At 43.5% G+C, this 16,829-nt stretch overlaps 1 protein-coding gene across 8 annotated transcripts in view; it reads right to left on the minus strand.

Moving 5' to 3' along the window:
* sycp2l (synaptonemal complex protein 2-like) overlaps positions 1–16,829 on the minus strand; it is a 25,632-nt gene continuing 8,803 nt past the window's right edge. For 4 of the 8 annotated variants that reach the window (XM_040003820.1, XM_040003819.1, XM_040003817.1 and 1 more), the window contains 21 exons: positions 14,994–15,018; positions 14,638–14,717; positions 14,275–14,363; positions 14,139–14,173; positions 13,650–13,792; positions 11,725–11,777; positions 11,594–11,639; positions 11,403–11,495; positions 10,303–10,375; positions 10,054–10,181; positions 7,036–7,156; positions 6,871–6,920; positions 6,737–6,803; positions 4,749–4,882; positions 4,623–4,656; positions 4,254–4,346; positions 4,018–4,190; positions 3,849–3,943; positions 1,584–1,683; positions 861–907; positions 1–727 (listed from right to left, as the gene is read on the minus strand). In XM_040003820.1, coding sequence (XP_039859754.1) covers positions 673–727; positions 861–907; positions 1,584–1,683; positions 3,849–3,943; positions 4,018–4,190; positions 4,254–4,346; positions 4,623–4,656; positions 4,749–4,882; positions 6,737–6,803; positions 6,871–6,920; positions 7,036–7,156; positions 10,054–10,181; positions 10,303–10,375; positions 11,403–11,495; positions 11,594–11,639; positions 11,725–11,777; positions 13,650–13,792; positions 14,139–14,173; positions 14,275–14,363; positions 14,638–14,717; positions 14,994–15,018 — 1,734 coding nt within the window. In that variant the 3' untranslated portion in view covers positions 1–672. The remainder of the gene's footprint in view (positions 728–860; positions 908–1,583; positions 1,684–3,848; positions 3,944–4,017; positions 4,191–4,253; positions 4,347–4,622; positions 4,657–4,748; positions 4,883–6,736; positions 6,804–6,870; positions 6,921–7,035; positions 7,157–10,053; positions 10,182–10,302; positions 10,376–11,402; positions 11,496–11,593; positions 11,640–11,724; positions 11,778–13,649; positions 13,793–14,138; positions 14,174–14,274; positions 14,364–14,637; positions 14,718–14,993; positions 15,019–16,829) is intronic. The other 4 variants (XM_040003818.1, XM_040003822.1, XM_040003821.1 and 1 more) reach the window with 4 other exon arrangements.

The following is a 16,829-nucleotide window of genomic DNA, read 5'->3' on the forward strand; positions in this document are numbered from 1 at the left end:
TACTGTGGGCATTATTCCCCTCATATTTATTGTGATTATTAAAACTTTTTGTTTGTGTTTGTTCTTTGGAACAGACATCATTTCTCAAGTGCTCCACCAAGTTTGTCTCCACCTGGTGGATTGGTCAAGTCACTGCAGCCTGTCAAACTTTAACCATGGCAATGAGCTGTTACCACTAAAGACAAATAAAATATAAACAAATAAATGTCAGCACGTATCGATTATTGTAACGCTTTCCTTTCTGGGCTACCAAAGAAAAGTTTTAGAGGTTTACAGATGGTGCAAGGCAGGCATGCTCTGTGGAGGTTTTTAAAGCTAAGTTGAAGACTCACTTGTTCATCCAATCCTACATGTCTTAATTCGCTGCCTTTAAAAAAAAAAAAAAAAAAAAAAGAAGTCATTTTTAACTTATGTTTTTAAACGTTTATTGCTATGCATCACTTTTATTTATCTCTTTATTTTCAAAGAGGTGTACTTTGTCTGAAAGCGCTTTATAAATAAAATCATCATCACTACTACAACAAATAAAAATGAACTCACTGACTTCTGCTCTTTGTTTTTATTTGTTGTCTTCAAATATATTTTGTCCGTATTCTGAGGAGAAACTTAAACACTAAACTTTGTGTTCTAACAAAAGAAATTGAAATGTGTCTCTCAAAGACATCTGCTTCTTTACTGGCTGGATGGATGCTCCACCCCCGCCTCGCCACCCTCCGAAGACTTCAACCTGAGGTGACAAAAAACGAATCCTGAAGATTTAAAGTCTGACAAGTTAAAACTAGTCTGGATCAGTTAAGTGTAAGATTTAAAACAAAACTCAAACTCGATCTTTCCGTGTGAACAGGTGGAATCAGACTGACCTCTGCTGTTGTTCAGCGCAGAAGGAGCTGAGTCGCTGCATCTCAGACTGGAAAAAACAATTTTTGGATCAGGTCTTAAAAATTCAACCTTTGGTTTGGAAGAAGCCACAACTTTTCCTCAGCTTATGTTTTTCTTGGTTGTTCAATGCATGTACTACAGACTCATATATTCCTCAAATACACCTCACTGTCATTAGTAGTAGAAGTAGAGATAAGTTTTTTTTGGGCCTCGCCCTGTTCCCCACCACCAGTCCTCATTTGGGCCACGGTCACTTTAAGTTGCAGTGAGTTGTCACCACATCACCATGAAACGCTTCCAAAGTGGACGTAGCTTTAGGCCTGCTTTGACAATCTCAATAAAGAGAGCACTACAGATGTGATGTTTGCTTTGAGAGTGTTGATGGAGAAGTTTAGACCAAGGTCATCTTTGTGGATCAGAGAAAGCAGATGATAGAGTGTCAAGAGAGCAACTTTCAGGAGTGGCAGAGAAATGTGTTTAGAGATAAAGTTAAAGAGGCGAGGCAGAGATGGTTTGGAGATGTGCAGAGGAAATATCTTAACTTTGGGGGTTAAGCTGAGGAGAAATGGAAGCTTATGCATAAATGCTAAACATTTTAAAATAAATTTTCAAACTACAACTCTGCAAATCAGAGGCCGTGATTTAGCACTCAAGTGTTTGAGCATGTACACAGACTGTAGTATTACTGCAGTCTGTGTCAGTACCTGGATCTGAGTGGTTAAGGAGTTCAGGTTTGTTGAGTTTTCTTCAAATTGCTTCACCTGATCAGACACACCCTTTTCCAGCCTCTGTAGCAGCAATAACCTGCAAACACACAAACACACAGTGCTGTTTAGTCTGCTGTAGCTGTTGTTCTTTCAGTCTGTATTATTCTGCTTTTCAATTCAACTTTATTTATACAGCGCCAAATGAGAACAGTTGCCTCAAGGTGCTTTATATTGTAAGGTAGACCCCACAATAATCCATACAGGGCAAAACCCAACAATCATATGAACCCCTATGAGCACTTTGGCAACAGTCGGAAGGAAAAACTCCCTTTTAACAGGAAGAAACATCCGGCAGAACCAGGCTCAGGGAGGGTCGGGGCCATCTGCTGTGATTGGTTAGGGTGAGAGAAGAAAAACAGGATAAAGACACGATGTGGAAGAGAGAGAGATTAATAACAAGTGTGATTCACCAGAGAGTCCTATTAACCCACGCTGAGTGAGTGAAAGGTGACTCGAAAGGAAAAACTCAATGCATTATGGAAATCCCCCAGAAGGGCCTGAAAACTGAAGGCTCTGCCTCCCATTCTACTTTTAAATACTCTAGGAACAACAAGTAGGCCTGCAGAGCGAGAGCGAAGTGCTCTAATAGGGTGATATGGTACTACAAGGTCATTAAGATAAGATGGGGCCTGATTATTTAAGACCTTGTATGTGAGGAGCAGGATTTTGAATTCTGGATTTAACAGGAAGCCAATGAAGGGAAGCTAATACAGGAGAAATCTGCTCTCTCTTTCTAGTCCCTGTCAGGACTCTTGCTGCAGCATTTTGGATTAACTGAAGGCTTTTCAGCGAGTTTTTAGGACTTCCTGATAATAATGAATTACAGTCGTCCAGCCTGGAAGTAATAAATGCATGAACTAGTTTTTCAGCATCACTCTGAGACAGGATATTTCTAATTTTAGAGATGTTGCACAAATGGAAGAAAGCAGTTTTACATATTTGTTTAATATGTGCATTGAAGGACATGTCCTGCTCAAAAATGACTCCAAGGTTCCTCACAGCATTACTGGAGGCCAAGGTAATGCCATCCAGAGTAAGAAACCATATTTCTAAGATTTTCAGGGCCGAGTACAATAACCTCAGTTTGATCTGAATTAAGAAGCAGAAAGTTAGCGGCCATCCAGGTCTTTATGTCTTTAAGACATTCCTGCAGTTTAACTCATTGGTGTGTGTTATCTGGCTTCATGGACAGATAGAGCTGGGTGTCATCTGCATAGCAGTGTAAATGTATGCTATGTCTTCTAATGATGCTGCCTAAGGGAAGCATGTATAATGTAAACAGAATTGGTCCTAGCACTGAACCCTGTGGAACTCCATAATTAACCTCAGTGTGTGTGAAGAGGACTCTCCATTTACATGTGCAAATTCGAGTCTATTAGATAGATATAAACCACTGCAGTGCAGTACCTGTAATACCTTCTGTCATTATTCAATGTTATGAGTGTTTGTTCTTTATGTGTGACTCCTCCCACCAGACGATGGCTGTGGGTTTTTCCTTTTCTCTCTGTCTCTTAGGGATGGACACCTGGGTGTGCCTGCTGAGTTGTTTGGTGGAGTTGGTTCCTGTCCTGGGATTGGATAATTGGTTGATCACCCCCAGTACTTAACCTCCAGCTGAACATCTGTAGGACCAAGGAACTGGTGGTGGACTTAAGGAGTCAGCACAGAGACTACAAGCCTATTATCATCAATGGAGGTCCAGTGGAGAGTGTGCAGTCCTTCAAGTACATCGGTGACCACATCTCCTCAGACCTGACATGGTCTGCCCACATTCAGTTCCAGACCAAAAAAAACTAGGCAGCACATGTATCATCTCCGACAACTGAGGAAGTTCAGTTTCTCTCCAGGGATCCTCAGGACTTCCTAAACAATTAAATTGGCTACAGAAAAACACCATTGTGTGTTGTAACAGGAACAGAAAGTGATATTCTACCACAGAGCGAGTGAACACCCGGTGACAGCCTGCCTAAGCCTGTTCAGATTTTTATAATATTATAGTTTTAGTTGTAAAATCAGTTGCTCTGCTAGCAGTACAGCTGTGCATGTTTCTGAACATGCTCATAGCTCGATAGAAGAACCCCTGAGTTGTCTAATCAAGTAGAAAACTAACTTCTTGTGAGTGATGATGTAAAAATAAGAAGTCAAAAGAGATCCTGGGTATGGAGAAGTGGATTCTGGGGAAAGGGATGGTGTATGCTGTACCTGTGTTGATGTAGAGCCATGAGCAGGGCGGACACATGTTGTTGTTGCTCCTTTAGCGAAAGAAGAATTTCAGTTTCAACTTTCTGCCAGTGGCCCTGAAATTTGAGTTACTGATTATCTAATCACAGCCAATAATAAAACCAATAATCAATAAGATGTGGTTACTGACAGTGAAGTGTTCCTCCAGCTGTGCTCTGAAGGTTTTGATGGAAGCTTTGATACCATACATCAGGTCTGACTCTGTCACTGCCCTCAGCTCACGAGTCTCACTGTCCACAGGTGGTCCCGCCTCCTCTGTTAACAGCCCCGGCTCTTCAGGTGAGCGGTCTATAACCAGGTGAGCTGGAGCAAGATTATCAATCATTTTAACTTCAGGCAAACTGTGTGAAAAGTATAAGAATTTACCTGTCGACAGTGGTTTAGATCCTTCTCCCTCTTGTTGAAACGCTGCCCTTCTCTTGTGGACCAACTCACCCTCAGTTTGATCTGACAGGTAACCTAAATACAGGAACAGGTAACAGGTAACCTAAATAGATAAATGTATAAAACCCTTTATATAAAAAGAGTCTTCAGGTTGTGAGTAAAAAAAAAAAAAAAAAAGAAAAAGAAATTATCAGCTAAAATGAGTCATGTGGGTTTGGTCATTCTTTTTGCTGTCAGTGTTTTTCTGTTACATTTCTCACAGGTCTGCAAAAACAAATGATTTAAAAGGTGTTTCAGATGTCATGAAAGTCAGTTTGGAAGTGACAAATGTGGAGGCTGAGAAGAGCACACCTGAGTCTGGAGCTTTTCTTTTCCTGAACACTTCCTGCAGGAAGAAACAGGAAACTGATAAAAACAAAGCAAAAAAAAACCAAGAAGGAACAATGGATCTGAAAAGAACTATCAAAGGACATGAACCTGCTCCAAAGGGAAGCTGCTTTCTTCAAAGTCCTGGGAGACCTGTAGCTCCACCCCTTTAGGGTCATCTGACACCGGTTCTATTGCATCTGGCAGGTGAGTTTCAACAGTGACGTCGCTGACAGTATGAAAACCTGAAATAGAAAACAAAAAATAGACCTGTAGAGGACAGGAGATCATTACAGTTCTTCCTGTTCAGAGAGGTTCATTTCTTTTCCTATAGATGGGACTGGCCTTTAGCAAAGCACAATATTATCCACAGTTAAGCCTATTCAAATGGCAGCCCACGGGCCACATGCAGCCCAGAAGCAACCTGTGAGTGGCCCTGTCTGTGGTCGTGGAAGAAACGCAAAAAAAATTTAATTTAAAAAAATTAAAAATTGAAATTCCTACAGCATAGTGTAGACTGAATGAAACACTCCTAGTAGCCTAGCAATATTTAACCCGCAATGCACCGTGATGTAAACATATTAAATAATCATCGTAATATAGGATGCGACAACAGCATGCCTTTCTCAGTCCAAACGCGTAAAATTGACAATGAAAACCTTTCGGTTTAACCCTGCCTGGACTGACAAGTACTTAATCATTTTACCGCCAAATCCAAACACCAAACCTATGTGTTTAATTTGCTGTGAGTGTGTGAAGGTAACACAATGATAAACACCAGACTTTCCTATACAAACTTTGCAGAGCGATCGAAGGAGAGGGCTGCAAAAGCACAGTTTAATTGCGAGTTTAACTGCATCTTACAACCGGAGTTGCACTACGATGGTGAGGGTCCTGCACAGCCCAAGAGACATGCAGCAGCTTCCCTTCATGTTTGCTGGATCTTGGTGAAAAAGAAAAGGTCTTTCACAGATTCTGAAACAGTGAAATACTGCATGCTGGCTGTGGTGATAAATGATGAAAAAATTAAAGTGAGTGTGACATCTGCTATTAAAAACCTGTCACACAGTTCAAATATTGATAGAGTTGAAGTTCTGGCGTCAGACGAGTTCGAAGTGCTGTTAGATGACCTGAAGAAAACTGATGACTATAGCAGGAGATGGGTTCACAGACAGAACTGATAATGCACAGTTGTGCATATATGTCTGTTTTTTTGATGGCAAATTGCTCGGCTTACTACCACTAAAAGGACACACAGCTGGCGAAACAATGTTTGAGAAGATTTCAGCTTTTTTTGAGGAAAGTGGTCTGGATTTGAAACTTGTTTGTATACTTGTGACGGAGGAGGCTCCATCCATGGCAGGAGAAGTGAGTGCTTTGGCAGCACGGTGGTTGGCTGTTGAACCTTGCACTGCATTGTTCATCAGACTGTGTTGTACACAAAACTAAGTGCGGAGCTCAAAACCACAATGGACAGCGTCATGGCTGCAGTTTATTTTATTCGCTCAACATCAAGCCTCCAGCACTGCTTATTCCGCAAGCTGCTCGCAGAAAAGTCTGCTGAGCACCATGACCTGCTGTTGCACAATGATGCCAGGTGGCTGTCCAAAGCCAGGGCACTGGAGCATTTCTGTGATGTCAAAGAGGAGATCACAGCAGGCAAAAAAAAAAAGAAAAAAAAAAAAAGCAGAAACTACAGATGTGACCATTGTCCTTTAAAATGTGTCTGTTTCAGCAAAATATTTATTTTGAAAGGGAATTTTCAAAATGTTTTGTTTTTTTATTTCAAATGTGCAAAAAGTTTAGTTAGAGCTCCCCTTTTTTAACGGCCCTTTTTTGTGAGCGGTCACCAGATTCACAGGGGAAAAAAAGAATAAACATTACTTGTTTTTCACTTGTGTGGGTTTGAAATGGATCATGATCTGCTGCTTACTGACTGCAACAAAAGATCAGTTCCTCGGTTTCAAAATCTTTCCCAACGATTGAGTTGAATAGCCGTGATTCACAGTGATAAACCACTGAGACGTTCATTTGTTTAGATCTTTACAGTAACTCTAAACTTTGAAATAACCCGGGGCTTAAAGAAGAAGCTAACTTACTGTGACATCCAGACGTCGTGTGTCTGATTTGATCAAACAGGACCTCCGCTGCACTTCTGGCTGCAGGCTAAAGGCAGAACCCTGAAGGTTAGACATCAGAAACAAACTGTTTATTTGTTGGCGATTGTTGTTACCTTGGATACAGTGGAGTCGTCTTCACTGCTCGGAGACGACAGAGGTAAAACTATGGAAGGAGAAAGGTTAGTTAATTTGTAACGATAACACAATGAAAGCCATCTCCCTCTGATGATGGTGCGGTGATAACGATTATGTACAAGTTCAATGAAGATGTGACTCACTCTTAAGCTGGCTCTTACTTGGCGCCTTCTTATGGTCATACGTTCGTCTGCCGTGTTTGTTTGTAGTCGAGGCCTGGGCTGTACCGCCTGGATCTTTGACATGTGGGGTATTCTGCACTTTCTGTCAGAGTGGGACATCATCAACATGAAATAGACACAGACTAATATTAATCCCACACAGGAAATTTACTTGTTACATCAAGAGACCGGAAGACAAAATAAATTCGTGATTACTAGAAAAACTTAATAGAACAAACAGTGTGCAATAAAGCTAAACACTATAATACTTACAAATGGATGCTATTTACAGTAAATAAAGTCTGAATATTTTTGCAGACAGCTATTGCAGCTGTTTACTGCAGTCTGCTGTGGGGATGAAGGGCCTACGACCCTGCTCCTATACCGTGACTAACAGCCCACTGCTGAAGGAGCTGTTTAGGGCCTCCCCAGTCTAATGCAGGGGGTGACCGGTGTTGTTCATAATGAACAAGGCCCAGCATCTCTATGGGGTCTGGAGGACTGTCCAGGATAGAGCTTGCCTTCTTCACCTATTAATCTGTTGCTCTCCATCTCTCCCTTGCCTCCCCAGCAGACAACTGCATAAAAGATAGCTGAAGCCATCACAGTGTAATAAACACTCTTCACTAATATCCTGCACATGCCTGTCCAGCACATGGAGCCCACTTTGAAACAGCTTGTACAGTGCGTGAGCGTTGTGTGTCCAGTTTATTGTTAAGGTGAAGTACCCAGTAATCTTTACCTGTCCCAACCCTGATGTCCAAACAGGTTTGAACAGACACTCCACTCCCCCAGCCCAATCATCTCTGTTGCAAACCCCTGCGTCTTTGACAAATGTCAGCTTTTGTTCCCATGACTTCACACCTCTCAGCCCTCACCCACTCTTCTGCTACACAAGACTCCATCTCACAACTCCCCTCCTCCACCACCATCCTGTCCCTGTCAATACTTCAGGCGAGGAATGGCTCAAGGTCAAGGTGAGAAAGGCTGCAGGTCCGGATGGCATTAGCTCCAGGCTCCTGAGGAGCTGTGCAGACCAATTGTGTGGCATCCTGGCATACATGTTCAGCACGAGCAGGGGAAGCTCCACAGCTGTGGAGTGGTACTAGTACTGAAGACCACACATCCTGGATGGACCTCAACAGCTGATGAAGACCCTTGAGAGGTTGGTACTCAAACATCTTCGCCCTCTGACATCTTAATTGGATCTGCTGCAGTTGGCCTACCACCCTAGCACTGGGCTAGATGATGCCAACATCTACCTCCTGCACCAAGCTCTGACCCACTGGAGCCTGGAAGCAGTGTGGGGATCATTTTCTTTAATTTCTCCAGTTCTTTGGGGGGGGGGGGGGGGGTTGTTTTTGTTTTGTTTTATTATTCATCTTCTGTAGTGGATGTTATGCTGGATGCTGGTTATGCAGGTTAGATTGGTAAAACATAAAAGGAATGCAGAGAAATAGAAATAAAAGAAAAAGGGTGAAGTAAACAGAGTTCTCTAACAAAGCTCACTCATATGATACACAGCACCTAAAGACAAAACAGAGGGGGTACACAAACAAATATACAGCTTTGCTGTGTGTGTGTGTGTGTGTGTGTGTGTGTGTGTGTGTGTGTGTGTGTGTGTGTGTGTGTGTGTGTGTGTGTGTGTGTGTGTGTGTGTGTGTTTTCAGTGATTTAAAAATCATTGTGAGGCTGCAATCAAGAAACCCTTCTGAGACCCAGCAACCAGACCAATCCTCTACCCTTAATAACAAAGGGATGTAGATGCAGCGAGCCCTAGATCCAGGCCTGTCCACCCACACCTTCTGAAGCGTGGATGGGCAGGTGGCCCCGTGCTCTGCAGTGATCCCGGGTGCAGTGTACTCGCCCCCACAAAGATTTTGGGGACTCCCTGGAAAGAGAGAGGTTCAGTAAGCACCACCAGTTCTCACACCCTGCCACAGGGCGAGAAAGAACGGACCAGTGTTGAGCACAGCACCAAACTGGAGGCCAGCACCCTTCTTCCCCACCGCAGCGAGTACTCCAGCTCAACCTCTCAAAGCACCAGCACATCACTCAACCGACAGTGAAGACAGAAGAACAAGACAAACTAGCCTGAATCGGAGACAAGCCACAGCACCAGCTCCCCCAAGCAATCTAAACTGCTCCCTCTCCTGAACATGTGAGGATGACAACAGACCCCCCACACTGACACCAGTGAACATTCAGGGAACGGACCTGTACCTGGGTGTTCACCTGAACAATAAACTGGACTGGAGTCCCAACACTGACGTTATTTACAGTATGGGTCAGAGCAGACTCCACCTGCTGAGGACAACAAGATCTTTTCAGGAGCATACCCTGCACTCCAAGACCTCTGTTGTGGCCTCGGCCATCATCTATGGTGTTGTCTGTTGGAACAGCAGCTTCTCTACAGCTGAGAGGAAGCCGTTGGATAAGCTCCATACGAGGCCAGCTCTGTCCAAGGATGCCCCCAGTGCAGGTAGTAGGAGACAGAAGAACTCCAATGTCTCCCAACCCGTGCATGAAGCTGTTGCAGAACTGGAGAGCCCCTTCAGTGACAGACTGCCGCATCCACAGTACACAAAGAAGCGTTATGGCAGGTCCTTCCTCCCAGCAGCTGTTAGACTTTTATAACCATTGATGCAGCTTCTCATAACACCGAGAAATCAAACAAAAAATAAAACCATGGCTCAGGTACAAATTCAAGTCTGAAGAGAGACCGGTTATCAGAAGAGAAGCACTGACAGATTTAAACTACCTGTGTCACCTGTCTAAGACACGCAGACTGCAGATCTGATGATACAATTACAAATATTGATCCTTGACCAGCAGTCATCAAAACCTTTTTGTTCAAACATGGTAGGGGTTTTTGTTTTGTTTGTTTTTTTACAGGAAAAACTGATTAGAAGTCCAATAACAGAACAGTCATCACTGTCTTTGCGAGTTGGCGAGACAGAGCGGCAGGCTGACAGGACAGGTGGTAAGACAAACCATTACCATGAACACTCTCTCAGCTGCCTCTCCCAGTTCTTTGTGGTGTTTGGAGTTGAAAGTCAGCTCCACTGTCTGGCCTCTGACATTGTGGTGCATGATGGGATTGTTCAGCCAGAAACTGAGGACCGTCTCTTCCCCAGGGCATCATGGGAAAAACAGAGAATTGTCCAATTCATGCTCTGGTCCTACTTATACATGATCTAACATACCTGAATGCTTCAACATGCTGGATTTTAGGGTTAAAGTTCTGACCATTCTGTTTGACCTGCAGACTGTAATGATCCACCTCCTCCTTCGGCACATGAATGGATCCCCACAGGAAACCCTGAACAAAAACATAACCAGAACACAGCAGGAGAAAAATGTGAATATGCAGCCAAACTCAGTGTCCAATTAAAACTTCAAGGCAGTTGTTCCCTTTGGTGCTTTTAAACAAAACCGTATTGCATTTTTTGACACAACAACATTTTATTTGAGGGTGCCTTTCAGAAACCCAAGATCACCTTACAAAGCAAAAAATGAAAGGGGCAATAATTATAAAACAAGTTATCCATCCATCCACTTCTCTTTTTCAGGGTTGTGGGGGGCACTGGAGCCTATCCCAGCTGTCATAGGGCAATAGGCGGGGTACACCCTGGACAGGTCGCGAGTCTGTCGCAGGGCTAACACACACAGACATCCATTCACACTCACATTCACTCCCACATTCATACCTATGGACAATTTAGTTTAATCAATTAACCTATCCCCACAAACTGCATGTCTTTGGACGGTGGAAGGAAGCCGGAGTACCTGGGAGAACATGCAAACTACACACAGAAAGACCCCGGCCTGATGGTGAAATTGAACTCAGGACCTTCTTGGTGTGCAGCAACAGTGCTAACCAGTGTGCTGCCCATAAAATAAGTTAAAATTACAAAACAGAACTTGACAACAGATAAAAATCAGCACAAAAGTGAATAAGCCAGTTTGAACAGATGTGTTTTGAACCGTGACTTAAATATAGGAAGAGAGTCTACATTTCTTATGGCTGGAGGAAGAGAGATCCAGAACCGAGGAGCAGAGCAACTGAAGGCTCCCCATAGTGGTAAGACGAGCAGAAGGAACAACTTGAATGGCAGACGAGGATCTGAGAGGCGGGAAACAGTGTTGGTATGAAGCAGATCACAGAGATAAGGAGCAGATTTATGGATACACTTCCACGTGAGAAGTAAGATTTTAGAGTTTATCCTGGCTTCTATTGGCAACCAGTGAAGCTGCTGAAGAATTGAATACAGCTTATCAAGCAAGCCCCCCAAAACAACCTAAAGTCTGTCAGTTCTACAGTAAAACTTCATAGTATGGAATACTACCTGAGGCTCATCAATGAAGAAGCTGACACATCCTGAGCCCGTGTTAAAGTCTATCCAGAACTCATCTAGTTTCTCATCTTTTGGACGAAAGAGCTGCACAAGAAAACATACAGAGTCTGAATACAAATGCCAAAAAAAAAAATTACGTCCTTTTTTTTTATTTTTTATTTTTCAAAGGGTGAAAAAAGTACCTGAGTGGAACTGAGAAAGGCACGGAGGCAGGGAATAGTGTAGACCCTGAGAGACAGAACACAGGTAACTACTGTGATCAGAGTTCTCCGATTTACTTTATATTAATAAATTTTTAAATATGGTTCATCACCTCCCCTGGTTTCCATGGTAACAGTTGACAAAATTCAAGAATCGTCTGCAGTCCTGCACAGTGAGACAGATGGCTGACTTACTTCATAAAAAAATTAAAGACCTGTATAAAGACAGTTAAGCCAGTTTCCCAGATATGCGGTTCTGTTGGCATCATCGATCCACGACGTCCAGCTTGCACTACGGCTGTTTGCAGACAAATCTGAGTGGCCGTGATGAGACCCTGTTGGTTTATCCCACCCTCACCTGTGGTCACAAGCCGTGGCATGGACTAAAAGACACAGAAAATAGCTTCCTCTTGCTCTTCCTTGAGACGGGGTGAGGACTTTGGTCATTTAGGAGGGGTAGAACTGCTGCTGCTCCACATCAAAAGTGACATCTCCTGGGTGAGGTATTGCAGGAATGGAGGTCCAGGCTAGACCCGGGACATGCTGGTTAGATTAGAGCAATTGGCTGTCTGGTTGGGTTTTTATTGAAATTATTTTCTAGACTCCACCTCTCTGGGAACATCTTAGGCTCTCCGAGGTATGGAGGCCCATCTCACCTCACCACACTCCCTGCCAGTGGCTGATGCCCTCAGACGTTGGTGTGTTTGTGGTTCTTGGTGTCTGGGGCCGAGAGCTCATGTATGTACCGACTCATGGCCGATTGGCGGGCCCTGGCGCCTGTGGCCCAGGTGGGCCTCTTCCAGGGGGTGGGGTGCCCTCAGGCCTGTGGGCATGGGGCTCTGTCCTCTCTGGCACAGCTGGCTGCCGGCAAAGCACGCGGGCATGTCACAGCAACCCCCTCTGGCCTTTGCTCCGTGGCTGCTGGGTGACCTCTCGTTTGGGGCTCTCCTCAGCTCTTCCCAGGAGGGTGGCACGGTTGCCCCCCTGGTGGTCCTCCTTGGGTTCTTGTACTCTGGGACCTGGATCTCCTCCATACCTGCTATATGCCCTGGGGGACGGGGCTATGGCTCCCCACACTCCCTAGCAGACCATTACATGGAGAAACCTTTTGAATACAAGTGTGCTGATCCACACAGGTGTGCACACGGGTGTTCACAGACACAAACTACACCTTTCTTGGCTGCTGCCTCAAAGCACATTGTGCACTGTTGAGCTTGCGTACTGCACAATAACATGTAATATTTAGTATCTACTGTTAGCTAGTTTATTGTGATGGTGCTGTATTTATTATGTTGCTCTTTTTTTTTCTTCTTTTTTTTTTAAATTATAATAAAGGTTTACCAATTGGACCAATATGGCAAGGCCATGATGATCCAATTGGTAAACTAAATCCGCTTGGCATCTTTTTTGGCCTTCAGACATCAATTCTGACGCCTAAGATCCAAACGGGACAGGCAAAAAAAACAAACAAACAAACAAAAAACAAAACAGAAAATAAATTATTTTCTACTGTGGCCAAAATGACCTTGGTTCACTTTAATCAGTTCAGTTTTATTTGTATAGGACCAAATAACAACAGTTGCCTTAAGGTGTTTTATCAAATGACTCTTGCACAAATAATGTTTACGTGAAACACAGAAAACAGTGATGCCAGAATGATAGCTGGCTAATAAGCTGTTACATTAATGCTGCATGTTTAGCCTAAAAGCTTCAAGTTATATTAGAGAAGATTGTTGTTTGTTTGTTTTTTTTAATATACAAATTGTGAGGAAAAAAAAAACATTTTTTTCCTTCAAGATCACATTAATGAAATACTAATAATGCTTTGTGGATGTACTTGTTTTTAGGGTATGAATCCAGTCCAATCTTGTGGCTGACCCGAGGTAGACTTGGAGAAAATGTAAAGATTCACTTTGATTACTCAGAAGATTCAATACAGGCTTAACAACCCGAACTGTGTGTGCTGTGTTCATCACACTGTGGAATTTAAACAGAAAGCTTGGAAATGACATACAGAGTGAGACAGCTGAGAACTCACCGACTCAAAATCAGCATCTCTGATGTCACAGAAAGCCATGCTGATGTCAGGGATGGAGAACCACTGACTGGCTTTCTGCATGCGGTCTCTGCGTGGAGTCATGCGACACAGAGCTTCTGACAGGCTGACCTGCAGCTCATAGTCTGAAACAGAGAACTACAAACGTGGCTGTCTGTAATAACACTTTGATTCTAGGCCCTTTCCTGTTTACGGGCTTCCTGTCTAACATAGAGGCGACAAACATGACGCTTCTATATATTCACTGCTAACAGCACTGAGGGGACGGTGTGCTCAGGTGTTCCAAGTGCAGAGTCAAGACTCGGCTCTAAACTCTTCTGTTCACACTCATGAGACTTCCTCAGGACATCGTTTAACCACAGTGATTCTAAATATCCATAAAGCATTATGACAGGTGAAGAGAAAACAATCCCAATAAAGAAAACAAGAATCGCTCATGTTGAATATTCGGTGCGATTTGCTGTAACTCACCTCCAACTGTCAGAACTGCTGCAGCCACCTGGGGTCTGTCAGACAGGCAATCAAGCAGATAGTAGTGAGTTTAGATGGGTATACATGTGCTGGTTAGAAACATTTCAATGTAAAAATCTCAGTGTGCACTACAGACAGCATTTGGTTTTGATTCTGGTCATTCTGGATCAGTCGCCTCTGTTCTCGGCTCAGAGACTCCAGCACGCTGTTGAAAGTCCTGATGGCCTGAAACAAGAGAAATTACACTGAGGTCAGTCATCCAGATCACGGTGATCTAAGGAGCGGGGAAAGAAAAGCCACTGGAGTTCTTTGAGTTTCTTTGAGAAACTTAACTGCTCCTTTGGTTCATCCGCTTCTCTTTCCACGCTCCTTAGATTGCCTCTGTATTGTCCAAATACTATGTGACCCAGCTGTTCTTTAGAGTCAGAGCAAAGCTGTGTACAAAAACACATCACAGCCCAGCACAGACAATGAAAAGCACACTGTGTCAGTGCATTACCTCCAGTCTCAATGGGAAGTGAACTTCTGTTTCCAGAGTCAGATGAACCAACTGCAGAAGAACTACTGACAGCTGACTCACTGAGAAACGGACAGGTAATAGATGACAGGACGGACAGGTGAGACTCATGCTTCGGTGGGAAATCTACATCATAACTTACACTTCCACCAGAAACTCATTTGATCCCTACACTGTAACCTTCCAAGAAATGTACCTACATGTCACTGAACTACCTGGAAGGTTGTGGTTTAGGGATGAAAGGAGCTGCCAGTTAACGAAGCTAGGACATCATCATCTCCAGCAGAAGTCTAAATGAAGCCTAACACATGAAGATCAAAGCAAAGACAGAAACCAACCTGGAAGAGAAGCTTGGCCAAGCAGCTGAAACGAGATGATAGAGAGTGTATTTAATGAGCCTGGTTCATCTCCCAGCAAACAGCAACTCTTACATCCTATGTTACACTGAATTAATGTGGAAAAGATTTTAATGACGGTTTCACTCCATCAGCAAAGTGTTTAGCAATGACCCAGTTATAAAATCGATCAAATTAACTGCATTAATCAGACATCTGCAGCCAGAGCCTGTAGCGAGCACCAAGTTGTACAAAACAAATGTTTGGGGTTTTTCTGCTTCAGGGTTCTGCGGTAGGACCAGTTCTGTTTACGTTATGAACTCTCTTTGTTAGAGTTAGCAGGAGCTGCATGTACTGAGAGGAAACTTAAAGCGCGCAGAAACTGTCTACAGTGTTGGCCTCTTATTGTGAGTTTTAGCTCCAGGCTCACCATGAATCCCAGACTGTTCAGAAACACAAGCTGGATGCAGCTTTGGCCTACCTCCAGGAGAACATCTCTCATCACAACAAAGTGAAGGAGCTCTTCTGTCATAGTGGTCATCACTGTGTCGGTTACCTCTAATGCTAAAATAAAGCTGTAGCAGAGAGAGCTTGAAGGCCACCACATCTGGTGCTGCCAGAGAGTCCAAGACCAGAGCAGAATCTTTACAGTGACCCCAGTACAGGACTTTGGATCCAAACCAATGGCAGAAATGATTTGACTTGGACCGGGAGGTGACATGGATGAATGAAGTACAGCTAGATCCTGATCACCCAGACACATTAGGGAATCATTTCCAGGTCCATCACTGTATGTGTTCAACAGGACGTTAGATTTGATCTCACATACTGAACGGTACGAAACAGTAAATGAAGTGTGATGTATTCATTTGGGGCACAGAGTGGAAAAAGGTGTGTCTGAGCATGTCCAGTGGTGCTTTTTATTTCTAAAGTAACGGTTACACATATGAAAGTTTAAACTGGACCCATGGAAACATGAAAGCATCCTGTTCCACAGCCTGATGAATGAATGCGATTGGTTGGACAGGTGTTCTTTGTGTGCGTTCTGCTTGTCCAGAGACTTGGCACGTGAACACATGGACAGTCCGTCTGAGCTGGGCTTCATTCAGCGGTATCGAACAGCGCTTTAAATTTACACGGATCCATTTGAAGGTTTTACAGCTCTAACTTATAACCTGTGAAATAATCAGCAGTACTGCATTTTACCACCAAATCACCAGAACCCATTTCTGTAATCCCAGAAGGTTGATTCTGTTCATCTGGACATTTTTAGTGGGACAAACGTTTCATCGTCAGGTGACTTCTTCATTGTCAGCTGACTGCAGGTTTCCCCAACCTTAGACACAATCTGAAACTACCAGCGCTGCATGAACAGTGGGCTGTGAGGTCAGTTTCTTCTTTCACCATCTTACAGTGTTGTAATCACAGCCATTCCCCAACTCTCTGTGAACTGTACTACGTCCAGAATCAGCCTTTTGGGATTTCCTTACCTGGATGATTGAGCATGAGACCTTTCTGCAACATTCTGCTACCTTTTACAACACTGTAGCATTTTATTCATGTTGTTTATAGATTTTTAATCACCAGTGGATAGAAATAATTTCCTGTGCAAGACAATGAGCTACATCAAGTCATATAAGCTGTTCCTTTCAGATTGATAGAATGCTACCAACACCACCTTTAATGTCAGCATGCAGGGTGTGAACACAGCGAGTTGATAACCAGATTAACAGTTTATGGTGACTGCTAACATCAGGGTAAGTGGATCCAGATAAAAAAACCCTGGGTATGTCTGTGAAGGTTCTCAGACATCCACATCATCATAGTCTAAGGAGCTTG

Source organism: Simochromis diagramma, unplaced genomic scaffold (genome assembly GCF_900408965.1).
Source record: "Simochromis diagramma unplaced genomic scaffold, fSimDia1.1 OVJJ01000367.1, whole genome shotgun sequence".
NCBI lineage: Eukaryota > Metazoa > Chordata > Actinopteri > Cichliformes > Cichlidae > Simochromis > Simochromis diagramma.